General features: G+C 40.9%; 1 protein-coding gene and 2 long non-coding RNA genes across 15 annotated transcripts in view; 1 reads left to right on the top strand and 2 right to left on the bottom strand.

Annotated features, from left to right (window-relative positions):
• ADD3 (adducin 3) overlaps nucleotides 1-19,112 on the top strand; it is a 45,574-nt gene extending 26,462 nt beyond the window's left edge. For 3 of the 5 annotated variants that reach the window (XM_026069892.1, XM_026069893.1, XM_026069896.1), the window contains 13 exons: nucleotides 3,843-3,981; nucleotides 5,530-5,681; nucleotides 5,825-5,905; nucleotides 7,225-7,374; nucleotides 8,341-8,484; nucleotides 8,573-8,671; nucleotides 9,748-9,930; nucleotides 10,667-10,924; nucleotides 12,043-12,162; nucleotides 13,474-13,563; nucleotides 14,584-14,707; nucleotides 16,011-16,103; nucleotides 16,746-19,112. In XM_026069892.1, the coding sequence (XP_025925677.1) occupies nucleotides 3,843-3,981; nucleotides 5,530-5,681; nucleotides 5,825-5,905; nucleotides 7,225-7,374; nucleotides 8,341-8,484; nucleotides 8,573-8,671; nucleotides 9,748-9,930; nucleotides 10,667-10,924; nucleotides 12,043-12,162; nucleotides 13,474-13,563; nucleotides 14,584-14,707; nucleotides 16,011-16,103; nucleotides 16,746-17,044 (1,932 nt within the window). In that variant the 3' untranslated portion in view covers nucleotides 17,045-19,112. Of the gene's footprint in view, nucleotides 1-279; nucleotides 360-2,861; nucleotides 3,140-3,842; nucleotides 3,982-5,529; nucleotides 5,682-5,824; nucleotides 5,906-7,224; nucleotides 7,375-8,340; nucleotides 8,485-8,572; nucleotides 8,672-9,747; nucleotides 9,931-10,666; nucleotides 10,925-12,042; nucleotides 12,163-13,473; nucleotides 13,564-14,583; nucleotides 14,708-16,010; nucleotides 16,104-16,745 lie in introns of all 5 variants that reach the window. The other 2 variants (XM_026069895.1, XM_026069894.1) reach the window with 2 other exon arrangements.
• LOC112968067 lies at nucleotides 11,588-13,461 on the bottom strand. The gene is made up of 2 exons (XR_003254213.1): nucleotides 12,560-13,461; nucleotides 11,588-11,749 (listed from the first exon to the last, which is right to left on the bottom strand). It is a non-coding gene; the product is annotated as an uncharacterized LOC112968067 (long non-coding RNA).
• On the bottom strand, nucleotides 17,439-27,205 carry LOC112968066. Of its 9 annotated transcripts, none has more exons than XR_003254209.1 (6): nucleotides 26,339-27,205; nucleotides 25,342-26,214; nucleotides 24,303-25,082; nucleotides 23,928-24,011; nucleotides 20,856-21,039; nucleotides 17,439-20,084 (listed from the first exon to the last, which is right to left on the bottom strand). It is a non-coding gene; the product is annotated as an uncharacterized LOC112968066 (long non-coding RNA). The 9 variants fall into 9 exon arrangements; XR_003254212.1 differs by having other exon boundaries at nucleotides 17,439-21,039; nucleotides 26,339-26,702; nucleotides 26,800-27,205; XR_003254211.1 differs by having other exon boundaries at nucleotides 17,439-21,039; nucleotides 26,339-26,702; nucleotides 26,806-27,205.
• Between the last annotated feature and the right edge of the window lie 6 nt (nucleotides 27,206-27,211).

The raw sequence follows: 27,211 nt of genomic DNA, 5'->3' as shown, positions 1-27,211 counted from the left end.
GGTTATCTGAGGATGGGCAGCGGAGCACCATGAGAGGGGAAGGATCCTAAACGCCACAGAGGGGAGGGAGAGTCAGATAGGAGCTTTAAACGTCTGAAGGAGTGAATGCAGCAGTATTGAAATATTCATAAATATGCATCGAAGGATGCACACGAGTCGTCTGTGTGACACGCTGAAGGTTGCAGTTTACTAAAAACATTATTGCTGTGCACTGGCATGTGCATAATTTGTGTACTTTACTGCAAAAGCTTCATCCACATTCTCACCTCTGTTTTGCAGTTTGTCCCAAACCTGCATATCTGCTACTTGCCCTGGCTCTTACCTGTTTGCTGATATTTTGGAAGCAATTTTTAAGGAAGGTTTGTTCAGTTTAACAAAATTGTTGATACAGCACTAAAAACAATCCTCACTTGCAAAAGCCTCAGCGAGTGTAAAATATACTGTTGTTAGCATCAGAGAGCAAAACTGAGCTCAGAAGAATGAAAATAGCTCAATCAGAAAGCAAAAGAATTTAAAATACCATCTAAAACCAAAAATTGTCCAGAATGCATTACACTACCATATTTTTGTTATTGAAGCTTGAGAGGAAAGAGATGTGACAGAATAAAATATATGAAAGCTATTGTAATGTTACTTACAAAAGTTTTAAAAATCAGTCTGAGTATGACTAATAAGAGTTTACTGGGAATGTTTTTGCTGATCCTTTTTATAATCCTTGTTGACCTGAAGTAAGAGTGACTTTAATGTAATACAAATAAGGTGTTTTTTTTTTTCTTCCCTCTCCTGCCAAACAAGTACATTACAAATTCCATCTTCCGCACAGCCTCCATGAGACTACAGATGTGTGGCTTCTCTTTATACAAATGGAAGTATAAACCCCTCTGTATTTCAGTTTTCCACAGCATGAAAAGGCAGAGCTTCTTTGTAGGGACCTCTTTTAATAATAACCAAGAAGTAATTGAGTATTTTGGTTTTTAGATTCTGATTTTCTGTGTATCCAACTTGTCACCCTGAGATATAATTTACAGTGTGTTAAACACTCCAAGCTGCTTTTGAAGTTATACTGAGAATTGTGCTTTGAGTATGTAAAAAGCTCCTTAAGGCTAAGTACTCTGAAAATCAGGCCCTAGGCATCTCCGAATGAATACCCCAAATCAGTGCAATCTTTTGACCTCAATCTCTTCGCGCCCATTCTGTGAAAGCGGTGGTAGTGCTATGCTTCACCTTAAAGGCATGTGTTGAGGATTAGTAAATTAATGCTTATGAAGCATTTGGATTTGCAGTAGTTATCTGCCCCAGAGAAAAGCTTGTCAGATAAATAATAATTGCCGTCTCAACAGGGTATGAATAGCACAGCATGCAGAAAAAGCGTAGGGCCACATACTGAACCGGGGGGAGAAGACAAAATATCAAATTTCTTTTCTTTTTTTTTTTGGTGAGAATTAGCCACTGAGTGCAAAATGAGGCATGAGGGCAAGATGACAGTGGTACACTTAAAGATTATGTGTGTGCAAGAGAAGCAAAGAAGCATCAGTTGTATTTCTGCCTTTCAGCATGGTGGGCTTTGCAGCCACGTCCACGTTCCAGTTCGGGGAAGGCTGCTCCTTGCTCTGCCCCACGTTAGCACTGCAAACGCTTTGCAGGTTGAGTGGATGGGGTCGCTGTTGATGACAGCCACCCTTGGAGCTGGCTTGGAAGTCGAGGGCAGTGGTGGGCTTCACAGTTATTTGAAGGGCAAGAGTCAGGCCTGCTTGGTTACAGTCCCAGTGCTGGAGGAGCGCTGAGCTGTGTTTTATTATGAACAGAGATTCTTCTTACCTTCTTCCATTAAGCTTTCTGTCGTTTTTTCCATTGTGTATTCTGTCCCTCTTTTTCTCTCTCTCTCTCTTTTTTTTTTTAACCCATTTCTAATCTTCATGCCCCAGACTCTTCTTCACTCTGCTTGCTATAGTCCTTTTCTCAGCCCTTTGCATCGCACTCGGCTCAGAGCATTGCTCATCCCCAGCTGGTCTGAGATCTACCTTTCTCTCACCTGAGTTGTATTTCCAGGCTCTTTGCTGAACCCCTCTTAACCCCCTTGCCGAAGCCCCTTCTCCTTTGCCTGCCAGGTTCCTCGTCCCTTTTGTTTTCTCAACCACTTGCCGTTTTCCTGGCCTCCGTTTCCACAACTTCTTGTTTGCTTTGCTAGCAATTGCCTCCCATTACCCTTATCAGTTCTCCTTACTGGCTCCTGGTGCTGATCCACCTCCCATAGCTCCACTTCTTTTCTTCCAGTCCCAATTTTGTTCCTTTTCTCATTCTATTCACTATTCTTGTTTCCTTTTTCCCGTCTGTTCCCTGCCCCTCGCACCCAGATTTGAATCCCCTTTGCCCCACCAGAGCAAAGAGAGCAGCAGAGGCGTCACTTGGGAGTGCAAGAAGGCACCGGTTTCCCTACTTTCTGCTTGTCTGATCTTACCCCTGCACAGCCACTACAGAGAAAAAAACTGGACTTTGCTCATGTATCTTTAGCCTTGCGAAAGGTTGTTCAGCTGTTTTGTGGGCATGTTGCATGCATAGTCTGGTCCGCCGTGTAACATGATCTTAACAAAATTGCTCTGAGGGAAGAGCACAAGTGTCTGAAAAACATATCTGAAGTGTATTTACTGATGCTCAGCTGTCCAACTGATAGGGTCAAATAGGGTCTTGCAGATGTCTTTTGGGGGTCCAGTAGCACTCAGACTGTTCACCAACGGTTTTGATTATATGAAAGAACATGCTATCAAACTGGTTGATTTTTTTTTTACCCAACAAAGTGGGTGTTTTAGAGGACAGAATTAAAATTCACTCAGTAGACTGAAGAAATTGCATTTGCCTTACAGAACCATTTTCTTGGCTAACTGAGACTAAGTACTCCACTTAGGAGGGCAAACTGGAAGGAGCAATTCCATAAAGAGGTAGCTTGGAGTTATAATAGGAGTCAGCCGCATTGTAAACACACCAAATGTCTTTTCTGGGACGAACCAGCCAAAGCGTTCTTAACACCTGAGCTGGTGGCGTGCACGCAGCTGAACCAGCCGCTTGCTCGGACAGAAGGGAAAAGCAGGAGGATATTGCCGAAGAATAACGAGAGGTTTAGAAAATACGACCTGTACAGAAGGTTTGTACAGAAGAAACGGGCTTTGTCTGCAGTGTGAAGTGTATCAGATTTGATGTCACAAAAACCTTTTTCACACTATTTTCTGCAAGAAGTTGTCTGTTGGGCTTGTGGACATTTATACTGGGGAGAAGAGGGAAGAGTTTCTCTCTTTTAGAGAAGGAGAGAAGTAGAGAGGAGGTGGCACGCTGACATTTCTTCTCATTTTTCCTGTCTGTGCTATTACTTGAGCATGGATGAACTCCAGTTTTCCATTTGTTTATAATTCTATCAAATGTGGATGGATTTTCACAGGAATGACAGAATAAAAAAGAAAAAATATCCAGCACTAAAAACAGCCTATCTTGGTCAAATTTCAAGTATGTCTTCCAAGCTATGGGGAATTCTTTAATTATTGACACAAACATTTTTTGTTAACATTTACAAAAATATATTTTGCTTGTTTTTTTTCTAGGAAACAGTTAACCCTCTGGGGCTGAGCCACTGCTTCCTCCCCCCCCCCCAAAAAAAAAAAATTGCCAATATTTAGCATACAAAGTTATAGACCAGATGGTTAAGGTTTGGCAAAGTTATAAGCAGATAAAAACAAGGTCTAAGGGAAAGTGTCATGTAACATTAATAACAGACAAACCTACCAGCCCCACCTATAATAATCTTATTTCTGTCAAAGCCAGGTTTCCTTGATGGTTCTCAAATGTTTCCACAGGCTTTTCGAGAAGATCTGGAATGCCTTATTCAAGAACAGATGAAGAAGGGCAATAACCCAACTGGACTGCTTGCATTACAGCAGATTGCTGATTACATTACAGCAAGCTCTTTTGCAGGTTTTTCCTCATCTTCACTCAGTAAGTGAACTATGTGTATAATTGCCTTTTTTCTCTTTTTTCTTTTCCTTTTCCTTTTTTTTTTTTTATCACCAGGTTTTACCCATGCTGGGATTTCTTCTGTACAAAAGTTCTGTCAGAGCTCATTTAAGCTGTAAAGTAATACAGATACTGGGCTTAAAGAACTGTCCTTTTCAGCCTCTCTCAAATTTTTTGATTTGTGTCTATGCTATCCAAAATGTCTCGAGTCTTGACACTCAGTTATTCTAGAATTTGCTAATAAAAGTTTTATGGAGACAGGGAACAAAATGCAGCACTGTTATTATTAGCAATTTAACATGAGCATACCCTGAGATGTGAAATACACACCATGTTAGAATCTGTTTATTTTTCTACTCTTGCATTTAAATTATAAAAAGAGAGAATAGCCTGTTGAAGTGAACTGGTACACAAACAGCTCTCAGAGCTAAAATAGCTTTTAGTAAGCATTAAAGTATAGTTATAAAGCTGTCATTAGGCTCTTTCAGTCAAGACACAGCATTTTCAAGAGCTTCTTTCCAAGTCCTGAATCACTGAAATGTTACTTAAAGTCAATTTAAGTTCCGTGGGTGGACGACTTAATGTGAGAGCTTACGAGCCTGAAATACAGCGGCAACTGCCAGTATTCAGCACCTTTGGAAAATTGATCCCAAAATGACTCTTCAGAAATCGTATAACAAAACGAGTGGAAGAGACCAACAGAGAACCCAGATAGTCTTATCTGGGCGGCTGGGGCCTGCTTGTGAGACTGCACGTCCAACTGCAGGTCCGACTGCTGTCTCCACAGCGTTCGCCCAGGGACTCGGCCAGAGTGGCTGATCTGAAAGGGCGTACTCTTTGTGTTAAAAACAAAACAAATCTTTCCTTTTCCGGCAGTGCTTTCCATGTAAGCAATGGCTGAAAGTTCTCAAAGGGATGTCATGCATCTGTGAAGGAGAGAAGGGTAGACTTGTGTAGTTTTAAGTCAAAGAAATAAATTGATCTTCGATGTGTTCTCTCTGTTAAGATGTGATCTGTTTTGTCCAACAGTTGGAGAACTCTTGCACTAGTCCTTATTTTTTCCTTAGTACTAACTTAAAGGGCTCAGACTAAGACATCTCTTCTGATTATTTATATCAGTGTCTGAAGTCCAGCAGAGGTGTTTTCTCCTTCAGTTTTCAATGTAACATGTAAAAATACTTCATTAGTAGCAAATGTCTTAAAGCACAGCTCAAGTCCTGTGTAGAATCTTGAGGCAGGAAAGAGTTTAAAGTGTGAGTGGTATTTAAAAGTAAACCTATATATTGCTTCTTTACTACTCCTTCAAACATTAGAGACTTAATAACTTTGATGTACGGTTCCTACTGTCTTAAATTAACAGAGGTTTATGATAAAGACCTTAGAAATCCCAGAAGTGCATTTCCAGTCTGGTAATTGCTGGTACAACTAAGCTAACAATTCTAAATACACAGCGTCTGGAGAATCATGCCATAGCTACAAATTAATTGTCTGACTGGCCACTGTCGTCTTTATTTGTTTGTTCTTTTCCAGGCCATGGAATGGTTACACCCATCAATGATCTAGCTGGAATAGATACCTCCTCGTTTGTTAAGGGAGAAAAACTTACTCGTTGCAAGTTAGCCAGTTTGTATAGATTGGCTGACTTGTTTGGGTGGGCACATTTGCCAAGCTCCTATATCACAGTAAGTGTTTTAGAGAGTAAATGTTTTTATTTGGAACTTCACTTATTCAAATAATGTAATAAGTTATTTAAGTTCTCCCCTCCCCCATGAATAATACAAACTCAAAAATAGATCAATAATCCATTTTTTTTCTTCCTTTGCAGGTAAGAGTAAGCAAAGAACATGACCATATTCTAATCATTCCAAGAGGTCTGTCCTTTTCTGAAGCTTCAGCTTCTAATTTGGTATGTGATTCGCCTACACTAATACCCACCAAGGCTCAACCTGTTTTCTAAAAGACTTCTGTGGCTTCTAAAATGGACTCCTAAACTATAATCATGTTTTTGTTTGTTTTTAATGTTTGCCAACCAGATGAAAAGCTGATTACCCATTTAGATCATAGCATCCTTTGTCCTGAGCATTTCTGTTTGGGTTTAGCTTTGCTTTCTGTTGCTTTGTCTCCAGCTTAGCTTTGATGTGAAACAGCAAAGTTGTTTTTCTGTCTACCGGAGCTAATCAAATAGACTCAGTATAACAGCAACCTTTTGTAATGTGACAGTATAGTAATACATATGAAACTGCTTTGTGGGAATAGCATTACTGGGAACAGCTCTTATCTTTATAAGTGGGGCAATAGAATTGAATCATCTTTTCCAGGTCCAAGAAGGAAGCAGGGATAAAGTTATAGAGTGGCATTTAGGAACTTGTAGCTGCTAAAACATGCTGCTTTTGGTGTAGAACCTGCAGTATGTTCTTCATCTCAGTATATTTCCGTGAAGAAACTACCTGCTGTTGGAAGGGAGCAGCAGATGATAGCACTGATCAACAAACCTAGAACCAAAATATAAACATGAGAACAAGACTTGATATGCAGCTGTTGTTTTTGCTTGGTCCAGGAGTTAACTTCTTTAACATTTCCACAGATTTGAAATTACCTGTGCATTTAACATGCTTGTTGGAAATTTCTCAGAGGCTTAATTTTCTTCATGTTTAAAATGTAGGAAAAGTAAATAAAATTAGTTTTAAAATGTGAAAATGAGGATGCCTCACTTATTGTTTTTTTTTTTTTTAACTAATGGGGTCTATGAGTATATAATTTACTTGAAATTTTTGAAGGTGTTTTTTCTCCATTCTCACTTTAGTTGGAAGATGTTAGAGACATAAAAATATGTTTATTAGTTGAACCAAATATTTTATTCTTACACATAGCTGGTTTCTGTTCCAGTTGAAATTCTGCTTTGTAAATTGCTGAGGCTTTCTTTTATACAAAAGGTCGGCTGGACCAAAGAGGGTTATATGTTATATCAGGGTCTCATCTTTACTTCTTCCATGGCTGGGCTTCCAAGAGTTAGCAAAGTCTTGGACAGCAGGGTGGTCTGTTGACACAAAGATTCATGGCTGCTCTGCTATTCTGCTGTTTTTTTCATGCGCAGTTCCCTAAAAATGTAGAAAATGTAGGTGAAAATTTGGTATCAGGGAGGAGGCACAGAGGAGGACAGACAGTGCAGGCAACTGCAGTTGTAGCAGATTTCTTGAACATTGTTCCTTTGTTTGATTTTTCCAGGTTAAGGTGAACATCCTAGGAGATGTAGTTGACCAGGGAAGTACAACTCTAAGTATCGACAGTGCAGGATTCAGTCCGCATGTGGCCATCTACTCCACACGTCCGGACGTCAGATGTGTAATACACATACATACCCCTGCAACGGCAGCGGTAAGTCCTCCTGCTTCTGGCATCAAGTGTAAAAGAAAACAAGTTCACCCTGGGAACTTGGATCAGCTTTCTGCAGCTGAATCACTGCTCGCAACAGTGTTATTTTTTGTTTTTAACATCGTTTTAGTTATTCATGACTACACTGATAGAAAAGGCTGATTCTGTGAGGTTATTAAATCAGCAGAGTAGGAGGGCTGGGTCACCACAGTGAAAAGATGATCAGATATGATGGTACTCAGGTTGAGGAGGGAGTAAAGTATACAGTTCGCACAATCTTTGTTTATAGCATCTCATACCATATAATGTGCTATATACATTGTCATTTGGATTATGCAACTATGTTTTTAAATGTCTGTATTAGTAGTTCAGTTCTGATTTACCTCCCTATTTAAAAAGTTGTAGTTAAAATATGAGTTATAATTATGGCACAATTAAATAGAGATCTAAACTGGACTGTGTGACCATGATAAAAATGTAAGGATACTTGAAAGAATTGCTTCGAGATAAATAGATAAATTCCATGTTATATTATTATATATAAATGCATATATATGCATTCCTTGACTAGAGACAGAAAAAGGAATGGCTAACTTCTTTTTTTTTTTATGACAGCATTTTAGTTAAAAACACCAGGAAAGCAGGAAAAAATACTGTGTAGCTGTATGATGAGAATTAAATATGGATGAAATTCACAGAAATTAATTTATTTGGGATAATTTGTCTCTCCTACCATGAACCTATCCCTAAGTTAAGTAACAGTAGCTCTTTAACCCTATAGGAAGCTAGACTAGGTAAAGCATTAAGGTATTATTTCTCAACTTCTGTTATGGAGAGGTTGTCTCTTTTCTAGCAAAGATGTAATTTACAGCCCGCTAAGGCTCTTGGAGAAAAAGAGTGATCGAGATATGGGTTTTAAAAGATTTTTTTTTTTTTTCTACTTATCGGTGCCTCATTTTCTTGAAACAGGTTTCATCTATGAAGTGTGGTATCCTTCCCATATCACAGGAGGCTCTGATTCTGGGCGATGTTGCTTATTACAGTTACCAGGGATCTCTTGATGAGCAGGAAGAGAGAATTCAGCTTCAGAAAGTTCTTGGACCCAGTTGCAAGGTATTCAACCTCCTTCACGCTTTTCATAAACAATTTTCATGTACCGTGCCAGTTTCTACCATTTAACATTAGTGTCTTTATTTACTAGGTATTGGTCTTGAGAAACCATGGTGTGGTAGCACTGGGAGAGACACTGGAAGAAGCATTCCACTATATTTTCAATGTGCAACTGGCCTGTGAAACACAGGTGAGAGAGAATTTGTCAGTATTTGGCTTCAAAAGTTTGTGCTGATGAGTTATAGGTTACGTCCCAGATGGGAAAATCTCTAATGTTACTAAGTAATGTTACTGGGTTGTGGAACCCAGTATAACATGCCAGGTAAAAATCAGAGAAATTGGAGTAATCGGGAAAACATAGATGGAACAACACGAATACTGTATCGCTTCTCTTAGAATGTGTCCTGGTCTTGTTACACTCTGAAACGTACAGGTTTTGTTCCACAGTGTGGAGAGCGAGCGTCAGGCGTTCCCTGGTGGAACGCAGTTACTCTGAGGCGAACGAGCAGATGAAGGATACAGTAGCACTCATTGCCTGTGGAGATGTGACTCAAGATATCTCAATATCTAGCTCGTTTATCAAAGCTGAATGTTGTGACAAGGAAAAGAAGTTTTAGCCCGTGATCACAAAGAATTGCAAAACCAAATAAACAAAAGGCCTTTGGAGGAATGGTAGAGGGTGCATTTAAAAATAAATTGAGTCCCAAAATCAGTGGTTTCCATTTTGTCTAACTTCTGCTATCTAGTTAGATATCTAGGTATTATCTATAAGTGTGGGGAGATACCACTGGAAGTGTCCTTACTTTCCATAACTCTAACCTCATCCCCAGAAACTTCATCGCTTTGCTCTTTCTTGTTCCCTAGCAATCATATCCTCCCAAGTATGCATCTGGAAGGGAAGTGCAAATTGCAGTCTCCCACTCCTTTCCTCTCCTCCATCTCCCTGCCATTCACTTTGAATTCTGTCACTCATCCGCTTTGAAATCTGTATCAAAATGAAAGATATTCATAGTCTTGTGATACAAAAAATTCTTTTTAGGGTACTCCAAGAGCTAGTGTTTGAATCTGCTCCTTTTCAAGTGCAATTATTAGCAGATAGCATCATTCAATAAGAATCGTTTCTTATATATTTCAGTGTATTTTTGCATAGGAGAAAATTGACCTCGGAAAAAACTGCAGCAATGTGTGTTTTTTCCTGGGAATTCAGACAAGCAGAGAATTCCAAAAAATTTTCCACAAATGAAATATATTCTTTAATGTCTTTAGGTTCATGCATTAGCTGGAGCAGGTGGGGTAGACAATCTCCTAGTACTAGATGTGCAGAAGTTCAAGCCTCTCACACATGCTTTGGCAGCAGCTGGAGGAGGTGGAGTTAATATGGCTTCACAACAAAAATGGAAAGTCGGGGAGCAAGAGTTTGAAGCACTCATGAGGATGCTAGACAACCTGGTAAGAACACATTTTTGGCATTGTACATACACTCTTGTAAGCTCCTGAATATAGGATTAGGATTCTGCAAAGAGAATGATTCTTTCTGGTTTCTCTGTGAATTTGAAAATGAAGCGGAAGTAATATTTACATTTAATCTCTTCTGTTTGGCTTTGCTTTTATTATGTCAGTTTATCTGAAAACTGTAATCTGACTTAAAAAGAATTTATAATGTTTTGAACTTGTACTTTGTCCTGTCCATCTCGCAAGCATTACTATTTTCTCTTTATAGTAGCCTACTAGTACAAATATTTTTTTTAGTCACTACCATAGTAAATAGACTTTGAAAGTTCCATCTATATTTTGTTATTAATTCTAATATTAGATTTTTCCAGTACACAATTTTAAATGGATAAAAAGAAAATAAGATGATAATTATTGCTTGTTTGAAATGCCTATTTTACACTATGAATTCTGGAACAGCCTTTTAATACAAGTAGAGTGAGAAATGGGGTGGTGTCATGAATTGGAATATGTCATCGTGCGAGACAGTAAAATGTCTTCTTGAACGCTACCTGAGTCGCAACTCGAGCAGGCAGATTGTTGCCTGGCTCCTCATTCACAGAGACGGGAGAAAGGTGAGGTGCGAGTTCAGTCCGATTGAACCAGGTATTTTAAATGGGTCAATAAATGAATAGGATGAATGCAATGATGAAGGGCAGCATAACTTTTTTCTGATCTTCTTTTGCCTCCGCAGGGATACAGAACTGGCTATGCCTATAGGCAACCGTTAGTCAGAGAAAAACCCAGACATAAGAGCGATGTTGAGATCCCAGCCACTGTGACTGCCTTCTCCTTTGAAGATGATACAGTCCCGCTCTCCCCCCTCAAATTCCTGGCCCAAAGACAACAGAGGGAGAAGACAAGATGGCTGAACTCTCCAAATACCTACTTGAAAGTGAACGTGCCTGAGGAGTCTTGGAACGGAGAAGCTAGTCCCAGAACTAAGATCACGGTAGGTAGATAGTACAAGGCAACTGCCTAACTATCGCTCGGCTTGGGAGAAAGCAAATTGCGCTCAGTTGATATGAAGAAACCTGTAACAGGATTAGCAAATTAGTTAATCAAGCAGATAAAAATAGGCTGTTGGGAGATTTAATGGCATTAGTACTGAGGGCCTCTTCTGTTTTGATGATGTTACTGTTTGGAAAAGTAACAGTTTGTGATAAAATTTAACAGTGATTTCCCTTTTGTTACTAACTCCTCTGATTCCTACAGTAGGAAACAGTTCTTCTACCGTATCTTTTTGTGCTATTAATTATCCACCAGATATAGTAAGGTTTTAAACCACCTGTGGGACCTTCTCATCTCTACGTGAGGAGAATACAAGCTTTAATTCTGCTCTCACTGTCCCTTCCCCAGTGTTTGTGAGCCTGCTAAAACCCTGAAGAGTCTGTCCGTGTTATTGCTTCTGATGATGACCAAGGTTTGCCTTCTGTTTTGCCTTACCAAGATGCTGCCAGTGCGTTTGCAGCCCGGAGAGAAATGGCTCTCTGTAGGGCTGAGAGAAGCGTGCTATTTGCGATCGGGCTAGTGCAGTTGCATAATACACTCGAAATACGTGAGCTCCCCCTCCTGGTAGGTCAGCGATTTTCTAAAATTAAACTCACACGAAACATCCTCAGTGACAGATGTATTTAAAACCTTGCTTACAAAGGAAAAACTTTCAGCCAGAATTGGTGAGTAGCAGAGGTGGAAGTTGATTGTATGAAGGAAGTAATAAGACAGGACAGACTCTGGAGTCAGCAGATCTATACACCAGTGGCCCGGAAGGGTGATCCTTTCAAAATACGATTTCATTAGTATGCAGTTTGCATTGCATTTTGCAAGAGTGTATTTTATTTCAATGCTTATTGAAAGCACTCTTCACAGTGTCTCTTCAAGGCAACTTAAGTCCCCTTGGGCAGGCATACTAGCTTGCAGTAACTTAGGTTTCTTTGTGGGTGTCATGCAGAATTGAGAATAGAGTCAGGAAATCTTTTCCTTATATCTGTTCTCTAACCATAAGATAACGCTCTGATAATTGTCCCTCACCCTATCAGGCCATTTTTAGCATAATATTTTTTCTTTAAGTGGATGAAAGCTGATGACTCTTCCAAGACTAGCGGAGGAACGCCAATCAAAATTGAAGATCCAAACCAATTTGTTCCTTTAAATACAAACCCAAATGAAGTGCTGGAAAAGAGAAATAAGGTAAAATAAGTGAATTGAAGAAAACTATAACATTTCCGAATATAATTATATGTTCAAGCAACGATTCAACACAGCAGTAAAATAACATTTTCAAGTCATTTTACAAAAAGGTTTCTAAGGTTACATGTGCTTTAGGCACTAAATATATATATGCAAATATATAACACATGTAAACTCTCTATATAAAGATACAAATTTATAAATTTTGAATACAATAGTACGGTGAATGATGAGCATTAACTCTGGAAATGATAGGCTAGAAATGTTAGTCCCCACTATTTAGCATTATATTTAGTGGATAATTAGGTGTAGATCTGAACTGAATTGCTCTGCATCATCTATAGCGTGATTTGATCTTAGACTGGCTCTGTTCTATATAAATTTACCTGGCACTTACTAAGTTGGAGTTTCTGTTGTCCAGTCCACTTTCTAATGGCAGTTTAAAAAAAAAAAAAGAAGAAGAAGAGCAAAAGGAAAAAAGAGAGAGATTATTGTTAGAGTTCTCTGTAGGCATAAAAATCTCACTGCTTTTCCCTTAGAGCACATAAGGCGCCAACTGTCAGACTGACCAAATACTCCACCCTAAGCATAACTATATTAGCAGATATAAAGGACCATTTCCATTTAGTTGCAGGATTTTTCTTTCTTGGAAAGAGCTGTAACAATATCCATGGGGATCGAACTGGAGTCAGGAGGAGCAACTCCCTTCCTTAGAGCCGGAAAAACTAATCATCTAGCTGTTGATGAGATTAATATTACAAGTCCCAGACATTGATTTTTAGACTTAAGTGCCGTTGTCTCATGAGATGGTTGGTCACTGTTTTTCTGCTGTAGAATTTATCTGATTTATTTTTGTATTTATTTCTGATCTGCCAATCTATTAAGCACTGACAGCATGAAGTTTGAGCTTTTGGTTTGGGGGAAAAAATCAATGAATTGTTCGCAGAAGGAAAAACTGTACCAACCTTTTTGACCACAGAGATCTCTTGAATAGCTTAACATGTATCATTTATTTTGGGGATGGAGAGGACAGATTCAGAGGTGTAGGGAGGTCCTTTCTAAATAGTGGTGTACATGAAGTGCAGGAGGTGGGACTAGGATGAATTTCCAGGAGTACTTAAAGGGCTACAAGATCAGCGTATGCAGTGTGTTCAGAGGTGGAAGGAGAGATCATGCTCTTAACTTTTAGGTGCAGTAATTCAGTCTTCAAGCCATAAATTACTGTTTATTACTGACTTTACAAAGCTGATGGGAATAGGGTTTGTTAAAGAGAAATATCTGCTTCTAACACAGTTTATTTTCTCTATATAGATTCGGGAGCAAAACCGATACGACTTGAAGACAGCAGGACCACAGTCTCAGTTGCTTGCTGGGATTGTTGTGGATAAAAAACCGAGTTCAGTGAGTAGGACATAATTCAATGATTTACATACCTGCAGGCTATTTTGGCTGTCTTTCAAACTTCAGTTTGGGCCATTTCTTTTTTAAATGCTTTATTAGAACTGGTTATTTAACACCAAATTTTGGGTGTAAGATACATTTTATTAGTGTAGATGCATCTTTTATCTCAGAGGTTTAAAATCTTAGTTTCAAATGGCACAGTGGGTTAGCCTGGCTTTCATATTAATGAAATAGGACTCTGGCCTAAAACTGTTTAAGCTGAAGAGTGACAAACTTCATAATGCATGGAGCTGGAAATAATCCTTTTATCTGCCAGTGGAATTCACTGGGGAAGTTTCTTACCTGTCCACACCAGTATATTAATTTCTGAATAGTACAGATATCCCTAACAAACCATGCTTAATTATGAACAGAATTCTGTAATTCTAAGAGTTGCCCACCATCCGTGGGTTAGTATGTCTGTTTCTTCATTTTAGTTTCCAGCACTCTTTGGAGGTAATACTGAGTTGGCTTGTTTATTTCAGACAAAAAGAGCATTTTCCAAATGGTTTTTCGATCAGCGTGAAAATAATTTTGTCATTGTAAGTTTCATCTCAAAAAAGCTGTTCCAGTTAGACTCCTAAACCGAGGACGTGAGGGCATGAGGACAGTTATTTTCCTACCAAAAAAGTCCTAGAACTTAGGGTATTTACCAAAAAATGCAGGAAACCTTTTGTTTGAATTCCTGTTGTTTAAGGACTTTCACTTCTCTGAAGAATATCTTGGTCCCAAAACTATAAGCTATTGAGACAGGTCTCTCTTTTGAAGCTGTCCCTCTTGGTAGAAAAAACTCAGATAATGATTGTGCCAATGTAATTCAGTGGTGATTTACACCTCAGTGGTCACTGTTATTTGAGTCAGTTTTACTGTGTGTGTGTGTGTGTGCGTCACCAAATTTGGGGCCAAAAAGAGACATTAACCATGTATATCTTGTTTCTTTCTTTTTTTAACTACTAAACTTTGTGGTTTTCTCTTTTCCAGCCAATGCAATTTGAAGAAGATGAGCATGCGCCACCAGCACCACCCAACCCCTTCAGCCATCTCACAGAAAAGGAACTGGAAGAGTACAAGAAAACAATTGAGCGCAAGCAGCTAGGGTTGGAAGGTCAGTGGTGCATTTAAGTGTTGGGATTTACATTTCAATAATCAGCAGTTCATTTTTAGTTTGAAAATACTGTAAAAATGTAAATGTGTTAATTATTAGCATGTACTATTGGCAATTACTTAGCTTTAGAAATACTCATTCCTTGAGATATATAGAATTTTATTTGTTAAACGCTTGGGGGTTTTTTTGTTTTTACTTTGGTTAAATCTGAAATTAAGGCAGTGAAAGCTTTGCACAGAAATAGGGTTGACAAAAACACATTTTAACATAATGAGTTTTTATGTTAGAATCATAGAATAACTTAGCTTGGAAGAGCGTGAAGGTCACCTAGCCCAACCTCCTGCTCAAAGTTAATTTCAGAGTTGATCAAGTTGCTCAGGACCATGTCCACCTGAGCTTTGAATATCTTTAAGGATACAGATTCCACAACCTGTCTGGTAACCTGTTCCAGTGCTTAACCACCCACACTGTGAAAGTTTTGTTAAGTAAGGTAAATGATACATGAATAGCGATCCTATGAAAACTAATTTTTGTCACTTAATTAGGAAATATGTGGCAAGAGAGAAAAATCCTGCGACCTTGGGTTCTTTTGATAAATGTTCAGATATCAGAATTCACAAGAAAAAACTGTTAACATCTCATTAAGAACATGAAACATTCTGATATTTTATATTTGGTACCACCTTGTCGATAGGTTCTCCATTTTCTGACCCTCAGATTTCAGTATTTTTAATACACCTTGTATTTTCTTATTTCCAAAAGCTTAAAGAAGCAAAGATAGGGCGTTTCAGTGACTTTTCCATTATCCTCCCAATACTCAACTCATCTACTTTTGCTATGACCTCTTTATATCTCTCTTCCAATACTACTATTCCATAGGGAATTACTAATTCCGTTTTTTGGTTTGTTTGGTTGGGTTTTTTTAACAATTGCACTTACTATGCACTCTTCTTCACTAATATTGTGTAATAAAACAACTTTTCTGTATATCACGTTCAGGGCATAGCGTAATAATTTCTTATAACAGCAAACTGTGGCTTGTGGCTAAGTAAAACCATGGGGCATGCTACCTGGAATTCAACCTCTCCCCCTTTCTGTGAAACAACTAATATATAGTGATTGTTAATGGATGAAATCTGTAATTTCATAATCTACAGAGTTTAAACTACGTATTGTAACTTCTTGAGGTTATCAGCATGAACAGTACAACTCTAGCAGAGCTGTAAATCTTGTAGCACTAGCACTGACATTCTTGCCTTATTTTTACTTTTGCATGGCTACTAATTCAAATCTTGTCCTGCAGATGCTGAACAGGAATTATTCTCAGATGACTCATCTGTGTCACAAATTCAGTCACAAACTCAGTCCCCGCAAAATGTCCCAGAAAAATTAGAAGGTATTCCATGTAATTTCTGTAAAATGCCAGTGGCTCTAACCTGAGTCATCTGCTCTCTTGTTGCATTCTTTACATTTACTTGAAGTCGACTGAGCAAAAAAGAACCGAGTTTTACCAGAATGGAGGTGGGAGTCTGTGCAGAAACCCAGTTGCTTTTTACCCAATTTTTCCTGATGTGGAATTCTCACAAATAGAAAATAACTCGTGGCATACTGAAATTCAGATATTTATGAGATGGGGGAAATGGATATTATATATTGCCTTTAAATGAAGTGTTGATTAGACTTCTTGACTAAGAATTTTCCAGAAACAGCCAACAAAAGGCACTTTTAAAGGTTGGTTTTTAAGGTTTCTGTATGTAATGGCTGTGTTTTCATAAAGTAGTCTCATGCAGTAAAACAGAATCCTGGGTGCGCTTGAGACTGTACAGCTATATATGTACCTGGGTAAGATAAGGTCGGCTTTTCAGCCCCTTTTCGTTTAATGACATTTTCACAGAATTTGTCTGTTTACGACGAGTAAGAATGCAGATAAAGAAAGCAACAGATCTGACAGTCCCGACTCGCGTCTTATGCTTGTTTCAGTACAGTCTTTTTGCATGAACATAAATATGAATAATTGCAAAAATCTCTGTTGTCTTAGAAAACCATGAAGATCTGTATACCCAGAACGCTAACCTAATATCCGCGGAGCTACCTGTCGTGGTGGTAAATGGCAAAGACGACGCACACGACGTGGAAGAAGATCTCGCCAAGAGGGTCAGTCAGTTAACCACTAGTACTGTGGAGAGCGTAGAGATTACGATTAAAACCTCAGAAAAGATCGAAGAGGCCCTGTCCCCTGAAGGGTCGCCTTCCAAATCCCCGTCGAAGAAGAAGAAGAAGTTCCGTACTCCATCTTTTCTGAAAAAGAATAAAAAGAAGGAGAAGGTAGAAGCCTAAGTGCAGTTCTGTTGTGAGGAGACATTGCACATTTTAAACATTTAAGTTGACCATTAACAGAGTAGTGTTGGGGGGGGTGCAGTAACTGGACTTTTAACCTAAACAAAACGGAACTGGAAGAGGTTTTGCTTTAAAAAAAGAATAATAAAACATTTTCCTGTTAATTGAAAATTAATTCATCTCTCACTTAAGTGTGTCCAGAATTGCTATGAAGGTCTGAAACATTCAATAGTTTCATGTAGAACGACACTGGCAGGTGCTTGAACACCGTCATAGCGAGATCAAATACCATCGCAGTACACGGCAGCAATTCTGCTTGGAGCATTTTGCAGACCTTAAAATTTTCAGTACAGTTAAAGTCTTTAACAAAGTTACTGTTGCGTGATCATGTGACTTTTTTTTTTTAAACTGCTGTCTCATTTGGTAACCAGATCATACATTTTTGTATTGTGATTTTGACCATATATTTTGTTTCTGTACCCCTGTTTGAGTGGGTGCATATTAACAGCACACCTTTAAATCTTTTTAAGATTAGATCATATAGAAATATTATACACTGGCACATAATATTAGGGGGAAAACTGTGTAAGAGAAAGTTTATTGGAATTATACAAAATGTCTAAGAATTCCATTCATCAATAACTTTTTTGCCAAATATTTCATTTTAGTGAAATATAATTTTTGAAGACTTCTTTTTTATTCTATCAGTTGGGGGGAGAAATACCCTTATTTTTCAAGAAAGGGGATTTTATACACTTAACATTGATAATTTAGTTTAACTGGCAAAACAAAAAAAAAGATTTTATATGTTCAAATGTTTGTATACCATTCAGTATAAAAGTATTATAAGCATGTGAACCAAGCATTTAATAGTAGAGTGTATTTAAGAATGCTTGGTTTAGAATATACTTAAATATAATTCAGGAATCCAGGGACTTAGAAATCAAAAGATAAAAGCGTATAAAATTAAACTGGATTCATGTTTAAAACTTACTGTTTTTTTTTTTTCCTTGCGGTATTGCTAATGAATGAAGAAAAATAATCTCTTAACATAACCAAATGAAGGAAACAAAACTGATAAAGGGAAAGTGAAATAGTAAGCAAATAGGAGGAGACAAAGAAAGTAGAAGTTTGGTGATTATTTTTTATTAAATATATGATATGGAATGTGGGGTATTTTTATTAAATCAGCAAAGTTACATTTCCATATTAGAAGTTTTAAATAATTTGTATGGATTCATACGGAGTGCAACACTTTTTTTTTTTCCCTTCACTTTCGTTTTAATTTTAAAAGGATCTCATGAATCTGTGTTGTCCTTTGGATGAACCCAGAGCAAATTGGAGCCTAGTGCCATGGGTAAGGGTGGTACTGCCACTTTACTCATTTTTACTGATATTGTCATTTTACTACTTTTACTGTATTGTAAATACAAACAAGCATAGAAATTAACATAGGGTTTTTCTTCGCTGTGTCAAATTTGTCTGTAAATCAGTCATCACAGTAGGAAATACATTTAAAAGATCCATGTGATTCCCGAATTGCCGGTTGAAATATTATACAATATATAAATTGTTAAATATGGCTGGAGAGTGGTTTGGCATGCAAAAATGTTGATTATAGCATGTTTGGGGGCTGGTTAGCTTTGACCGTGTAAGTGTGATAATGCAACGTTGGAATGGATCCTGGAAACAATTTTCTAGCTATCACTAAATACTGGAATCGGTGTTTTTAATCATAGTGGAAACTTTCAGTTGCTTACTTTGTTTTTTATGTTCTACATTATTTGTGTTGTATTACAACATATGTAGAAACAGTAACCTGTGAACTACGCTTTTCATAACTTTTTTAAAAATATATCTAAATGAATGCAATGTGCATAAATATTTTTTAAAATGCAACCGTGAACTATTTGCACCTTTTGCTAATGCCTCTATTTACTTGCTTTGGCATAAAGAATGAGCCAGCCAACTCTGTGTCCTGTGGAAAATATATAAATGTTATCTGAAATTGCTCATAGATGTAATGCTAATTAATGTTAAATCACAAATAAACAGTATTTTAAATAGACGGACTTTGTGTAGCAGCCTTTTGTTTACACAGTACTCTCGCATCTCCTTCCCTGTAAAGAGATGCATTGATTCTGCACACTACTTGTAAAGAATTTACGCTGAAGACAGACTCTTTCTTGAATTTATATGCTAAAAACTATTGTTTTCTGAGAATCATGTGACAAAAAATGGGGAATTGTCAGGCAGGAATTTTGGGCCCTGGCTGGGTTTGTGCTGCCGGCGCTCCTCGCCTGGGCAAGGTTCTCCACCCTCTCGTTCTGTCTGTCTTTCTCTGCTACGTGGGTTTAAGAGTGCTTGCTTCAGCCGTAGGACTGGGGAGGTTTAAGGGCCGTGCAAGTAGATAGTGTGGAAACAACTTGTGTGAATTGCCTCTTTTTTTTTTCTTTTTTTTTTTTTTTTATATTAATGAGTTCTTTGTAGTAAAGCTTTTCTTTCAAAGTTATTTGAAGACATACATGTCATGGCCGGCCAGCAGATGGTATACCTCAGAACCTCTGAGGCTGCAGAATTTCAAATGTTATGTTTTTATAGCTGCATCAACTCTGTAAAATGTCTTTAAGGATCTTGCCAAAATGTTTGTTTTCTTTGTCCTTCCACAAATCAGCCTTTTGTTTCATTTTCAAGAAGGTCAAAATCTAGCCCTCTGAGTCCAGTGACAGTTTCATGAACTCTGTCCCAGCGTAGAGGATAATTTTGGTGCAGCATTTTGAATAACTAAATCTTAACTTAATTTCAAGTTATTTTCTTACTGTTTCTTTCTCCAGGAGCATCTACAATCTGCTCAGTGCTGTAGTAACATGAAGCGGACACCATATCAACACTGGGGAGCTTTCCCTGTAAGGCTGAATGCATCCGTAGTTTTGTTCTGACGTGAACTCCCTTTTTTCCCAAGAGTCCATGAACCACAACAGCCCCTTCACGTTCCCTTGGACCTTGCTCCTCCACAGCGTTACAAGAAGGGTCCGAGAGTCTACGAGCCAAAGCATGGAAATAAAGTAGATGTTAATCCCAGGCATAAGGTATGTTGAGGCTCAACAAATGGCCTTAGGAAGCAGGAGGCCTTGGAAAAACCGAGCTTGAAAACAGATCACTGACACAATAGGTCAAGAGCAGTAATTATTACACGATAGGTAGCAATTATTGCTATCGGGACGCTTAGCCCAAGAAAGTCAGAGAAGGAACAGTGTATCCTATGAGGAATTATACACGAGCTATTGTGTAAGAACTTTTTTAAGGAATTGAGGTTGTGCACCTTTACACCCCGCTCTTGTCTATGTACGACAAAACGACTAAAATTGGAGTTGTGATCAGGTGATCACCCACTAACAACTTTTACAGGCTCGCACAGTACTCTGAAGATGAGGGTTACATAGCAAAACAGGTTTTGCCTCATTTGCTGCAGAAATTTGAAAGTGTTGTTACTGAGGCTTTAGATGCTGTAAGGAGATAGGATGATGTCATGGTTAAGGCTGTTATAGGCCGTTTTGAAAAATACTTCCCTGCCTTGCCAGTTAAGTTATTGTATCGTGTTGAGTAAATCACTTAAATTGCTGTTTTCTCTGGTGCCCAGAGCTTCTGTTTTCTGGATGCTCATTTGCAAAAGTGCTGAGTTTTCACTGCTGCAACTGCGGAGAGCTCTGTGGAAACCTCTAAAGTGTTGCACAACGCGAAGTCCCCGGGAATGGGGGAAAGACCCACTGCGGCTCAAACTGGGCACACAGGTCTGAGGGAGACGTCTAACCTTAGCGTCCATGTGCTTCCATTACGCTTTCTGCAAGCTGGAGGGAAAATGCCTCCTCCCGCTCCGATGGCTGTTCCCTGGATTGGCGTTTGTCGGGTGCTGTAATGGGGAAGCCTGTTACGTGACGAAGAAGTCTCGTGTCCTGGCCAGGTTTGAGCAATGCAGAGCGAATAAGACAAATGACCTCATACCAAACAGGGAGAAAACAAAATATTGAATGATTGCTCTTTCGGTGTCTGTCGGTGAGCCGGCATGTGAAACGAGGTGGAGCACGCATTAAAAGCACTAATTAAAAGCTGTAYGGTAACGCGCACGAAGAAGGCGGTTGGACCGCAGTCAGCCCGTCTGTGGGCGCTGTGTGCACGGTGCAGGCAGCGCTGGCAGCCTCGCGGGGAAAGCCTCGAGCACGTTCAGGGGAGATGCACTTTTCTGATATTTTGGCTGTCGCAGAGCATGTATAAACTYCTATTTTTAGAGACTTACAGATCGGCCAAATTTGCACAGACTTTCATAGAAATAGTAAAAAGCACATCCCTAATATAAAGGTTACTCGCTCCTTTGCTAAAATTTGTGATAACTCTTGCAAAGCCAGCAGCAATTTAAGTCTCTAAAAGAAAAGATKGCCAGAATGTAATATGGATCAAGTTGTATATTTTTCTATAGCCTTGTTCTTTGGAATTGTACAATTACATTAGCTTTAAATTATATATATGCAGACAGTGCGGGCCAACACATCGAAGCAGTTTTGCCTTGGAAGAGCACACAGCATGGAAGGGTTTAGTCAACTCTGATCAACTTGTAAACAAACAGACCAAAGCGATATGATGAGAACTAAGGCAAATGTGATAATGTAATAATATGTAGTCTAATGTAGCTCTAGTGTTACCCATTAAATATCTTTATATTTAATCCTGTAAAAACACACTACTACTACAATAGTGGTATAAGCTCTCCAGGGCAATTATGTGGAGGAGAGGGAGAGAAGGTGCATTTCCTTGGATGACTTTCAAAGTCCCCTTACAGTTAATTGCTCCTTTCTTCTTTCTGTATCTGTAAGAAGCAATGTATATTCCAAAGTAAAAATTCCAAAGTATGTATAGTCCAAAGTAAAACCCAGCCTTTGAAAGCTGAAAATTCAAATGGCCATTAGATGGCATCAGTTTTTCATATTTGCTGCATCCGTCCTTGTATTTGGAAAGCCATTAACAAAGAGCTTTCAAATAAAGTGTTTTGGTGTAGATTTTGTGGGCACTATTCCAGTTTCCGCGCAGAGATGAAAGCAGACATCTGGCTTCTGGACTCATCTGCTATATCAATTCATTTCAAAATCCAGAAGTGGAATGTGGTTTGTCTGGGAAGCGAGACTCTTCCACTTTATTCGATGGTTTCTCACTTTTACAACTAGTTAAGAATGTATTTTTGCACTCATGAGCTTACTCCGCTGAACAGAAGACTATCCTGTGTTCAAAGCTTTCTCTCCGACAACCTCACCCACAGGGTAAGTTTGACTGGTGCTGCTCTTAGGGCTGGCTGGCTCTCTTCAGCGCTGGATGCAGAGCGTGCCGACCCCGTGACAGCAGGGTTGTGAATGCCTACCGAATTGAGGTTAATAAGATATAAACTACCCCAGTTCTTCACTCGAGGGGGTAACGTGGCTGAGAACCAGCAGCTTCAGGTGCCTTATAGACAAGGGCAGAGCTTTGCTGGTCTCACCCTCCGGTTTAGCTCTGGATATGTGAACGGAGAAGGAAACATCAGGCAACTAGTGGGGCAAACTGCATCATGGCAGCTCTGTTCCTAGAAACAAGGCCGACAGCGAAGAAAGATATTTAAAAGTATGAGGGAAACCTGCTTGCTTTTGGAGAGGAACCGCAACAGTTTGGAGAGTTGTTTGCAGCTTTTTTAAGTGGAATAGCATGCTTTGCCTCTGGCTCAACCCATTCACCTATCCTTGCTCTTTAGCAACTAAATTCTGCCAAAGTCTTTGTACTTTTTGTGCTTCTGGGTCTCAGTCTCTGTCTCTGAATGCAAATTGTTGGAGGTTGAAGGCAAGTTCTCAGGCAGTATCACTGTAAGCTCACCCTGTTCTTGCGCTTCTCTCCAAGTGTTGTCAGCTTGTTTTTGTGGAAACAGGCTATTGAGCTAGTTGGGCCTTCATTCTGATCCATTACAGTTGCTTACAAGTTAATTGAACTTGAGAAGGGAAAAGGCCTTAGTTGTTAATGTTTGTGCCATTAACTGTTGTGTGGGAAGATATTTGAGAGCAAAGAGAAGTGGATGCCCTGAGCTCTCTCCAAGAGAGAAAAAAGACATGTCTGACTTTTCCTTTTTTTTTTTTTTTAAAAAGATGTCAGAGTGTTTCTTACTTGGGATCTGCCTGTAAATGAAGTCACATAAAGGAAAAATGATTTTGAACATGTGTTTAGCAGAATTTCCTTTTCGGTCTGTCTTGCCTGACTTTTCTAGTTTCTTCTTCCTATCCTTGGTCAGCATTTGCACTGGATCAAACCCAGGGAGAGAAAACTAAAGGCTCAACCTCATGTGAGACAGATGCAATCTTTTTTCCCCTCTAGGATTTTATGTTTAGGTGTGATATTAATGCATCCATATCCTGCAGGTCCGCAGCTTCTCCTTTAAATCAAGCAGTGCCATGCCACAAATCTAGTGCTATGGCCTGAATAGGAAAAATACATCACGTTATCTTGGCAGAATCCCAGGTTGCATTTAATACAGGGTCTGATAATGCAACATGTTAAGTAAATGGGGGTCACAGTAACAGCCTGCGAAGATGTACGACTCGGCGGTGAGCGTGCGATTGCTGAAATCAGCAGGCGCAGACACCATGGAGATAAAGGTGCTGCTCGCCCTGGTGCTCAACTGCCAGCCTTAATAGCGAGCGCTCTGTCCCCGCCAGATAACGCGGCCACGAAATGCGGCTCTTCTTCCTTGCTCTTCCGAATACAGATTTGTTCCCCCTACCTGCCTGATAAGGTCTCATCAACTGTCAAAACCAGCAGTTTCCCTAAAAGTTATTTGCTCATAAAGTGAAAGCAAAGTTCAAAGATGACTCACCTCGCCAGAGACCAGGAGACTTCCCAGAGCCAAGCTCTGCTGGAGTCGCTGTCCCTGTTCAGCGTTGCTCTGAGACTGAGGTTGCTACAAGACAACGGGAAACATAAAAATAACGGATTGGTTGCTTTCGATAGAATTAGTCCAATTATTTTATTTTAAAGTGTCTTCAATACAGATTAATGACCAGCCGCTTGGACGTTTCCTGCTCTGCTCTTTTCTGCCRAAGCTCTAGCTAGGACCCGGCTGGCATCGGCGCGGCGCGAAGGTGGGCCAAGCCGTGGCCCTGCGTCTGCATCCCCCTCCTCCCTTCGCCCGCTGAAAAAGTTAAGTGAAAAATGCCTTTTCCTTTCTAAGGGTGCGAGCGGGGCTGCGTACCAACGGCGTGGAAAGAAAATATCAATTAGGGGCTGCATTAGCCACTGGCGGCCCCACAAAAGCTTTGCGCTGCCGCGGCTTTGGGGCCCGACGGCTCGGGCAGTTGAGGCGCGAGTGTCTCTCCAGGCCAACTCCACTTYGTTTTTCCATCATTAAGGTGCTGCCAGTTTCTCAGGGGGGGTTTTGTGATTCAAATGCTGGTTGCAGTCAAGGGCTGGAGCTCACGGCCGGCACGACCAAACAGCCCCGGCCCAAAGCCCTTGCAGCGACAGTGCTTAGCGTATTGTAATTTTAAGGCACCTTTCGCTATGGGTTTGCAGCGGTRGCTTGATGTTTCCAGGCGCCTTTGGACGCTGCCGTATTTTGCTATGTTTTTTGCAAAAACAGAGCTCGTGCTCCAGCTACCGGGACGGCGAGAGGTTAAAAAGCCGTAACTAAACGCAGAGGGGAGGCCGCGCTGAGCGGGAGCCCTCCGCTTTCGGGCAGCAGCCGGCACTGGTGGCTTTTGCCGGTTTCGACCTTTGGCAGCTCAGCTGCTCCCCCGCCACCAATCAGTCTCCTTGCGCGGGTGCGGAAAGCTCACGTGTTGCCTAAAATCAGGCGCTGGAATTAAGGGCCGGACGCTTCTGGCGCGGCTCCCGCGCCGCGAGTCCGCCGGCGTTCCCGGCTTCGCCCTCRTCTTCTGCCTTCGCGGCCCCTTTGACGTCCTCGCGTCTCTAGTGGGCGGCAGCAAAGCGTCTCGGAGGGYGGCACCCCTCTCCTCCGTCCGGCTAGACCGCTCTCAGACACCAACAAATACGTATGTATTATATATGTTATGTGTATCTGTACATTTTTTTATACGCACACACACAAAATCATAATTATAGATATATATGCACACACACACATATATACACACACATACAAAATACATACTAATTATATCTACAAAGGTTTAAATCATTAACCCTGCTTGGCTTTAGTTTTATTTTAAAGTCGGTAAGCGTCAACATTCAACCAGTTTTAGGAATACGCCGTGCACGTTTTTAGAGTTTACCTGCACATATTCAACAGTGTTTATTTACATCTAATGTGCAATCGTATCTGCTTCAATATCGATCTCCTGGCTGGCAGGTCATCGAAATCCCGTCGTTCTCCTGCGGCTGGAGCAGTTGCCCCTTCCCGGGTTCGCGAATCGCCCCCCAGGAGGCGAGCAGGCTGCCTTCGCCACCGTTTGCGTACAGGGGGGAGTTAGTTTTTAGCGATTTGCTTGGAACCAGACGCTGCTCCAGGCTGGCGTAAAAGTATCTTTTGTTGTGCGAATTCGGCCGTGCGCGTGTGTGTATTTTTGACGGCTGCCTCTAATTCGATAGCTGCGATTACAGATTGATTTCAGGCTTAGGCACTGTAACTTCCCTGGTCCTAGGGGATTTGCAGCACCTCCTACCTCTCGCTGTTACCCGAAACCCTCAGAGAGGCAGCGAGCGGGTTACAGACCTTCGCTCCCGCCGTCCATCCCCAGCGCCCATCCTGCTCGCTAGCCGGCTGCGCRGACCGAAGCGCTGGAATACGGCAGGCCCGGGTGTCGTCATGGCAGGCAGAGATAACAGCAGCTTCTTGACAGCTCCTTTTATCCCATTACTCTCCTGTTGGCGTAGTATCTGTTTTCTGTCTCTAGGAGTTACSTTGCCAGTCCTGTTGGTTCTGTGTCCTGCGCAAATTCATTCCCGTGACTGTCAGAGAAAGCATTTAACACGGAGAGTAAAAACGGGGTGTGCGTTTATACAGACACGCACGTATGTGTATGTGTGCATATATATATGTATGTGTATGTATGAATTTGCAGCTCCCAAAGTTCTCAGCAAAAGCGCGTTGGCAATTTCCATTTTCATTTTATCTTTCCCAAGACTGTTACATTCCTCAGCTGCCTCTGCCAGGGAAAAAAACGTTTGTGCAAATGTAGTTTAAAGAAAACAAGAAAACAAAGCAAAAGCATCCATAAAACATTCTCCCTGCTACATACATATACATATGTATATGCAAAATGTATATACCTCAGCTGGGAGTTGCAGGTAACAAGTTTTGCTTGCTTGGGCCTCCTGCAGCACAGCTTTGACATGTGCGCTCAGCTCAAGCACGCGGGCCGCGGCACGTAGACGTTTGCTGACCCGGTCTGCGCCTCGCCAGGTCTCAGCGGCGCTGCCCGCGCGCCTGGAGCAACGTCGGCCGCTGGCCAGCGGAGCACTGATCACCTCCACAGCTGCTTTCCTCTCTGCATCGGTACTGGCTATTGCCCGTTTTCTTGCACGTGGCTGTTTTATCCGTAGCGGTAAGCGCGGACCTGGGTGCTGAGCCCGCGCGAGGCGGCTATTTGAGATGAAGCTGGTTAAAAGGCCGGAGGGGAAGGAGGCAGGAGACCTGGAGAAACGAGAAGAGGCTCGGACCGTCGCGGAGCCCAACGGGGGCGGCGGGCCAGCGGCGCTGGGGTGGCCAGAGCCACGGCCGCAGGACCTACGCTTACTGATTCCTGTTAGCGAAGGATGCCGAGGGGCAAATACACTCATTTTGCCCCCAAAAGCTTCCTGGCTGACTCGCTGCAAAATCTGTGGGCCGTATGGGAAAGTTCTCCCCAAAGGTTTGAACGAAACCAAATGAACAGCACGGGGGACCCGAAAACAGCCGTCTTCCTCCTCTTCTGCTTTCCGTCCTCAAAACGAGCGCAGGTGTTGGGCGACTCGTGCGTTTTAACCTGTGCTTTGAAAAAGCAAGAGGGAACGCGAAGCGCTACCCCTTCTTTCACCCCGCCTCAAGTTTGCTCCCGCGGCGTTTCGGGCAGCCCGCTCCCGYTTGGCTCCCGCCTCTTCCCGTCCCGGCCGTGACTCTCCCCACGCGGGGCGCAGCTCGCGGCAACCGCGCTGCCCCGCGGG

The sequence above is a fragment of the Apteryx rowi genome, unplaced genomic scaffold, assembly GCF_003343035.1.
Source record: "Apteryx rowi isolate R43461 unplaced genomic scaffold, aptRow1 scaffold_3, whole genome shotgun sequence".
Classification (NCBI taxonomy): Eukaryota; Metazoa; Chordata; class Aves; order Apterygiformes; family Apterygidae; genus Apteryx; species Apteryx rowi.
This window is presented reverse-complemented; position numbering and strand designations above follow the sequence as displayed.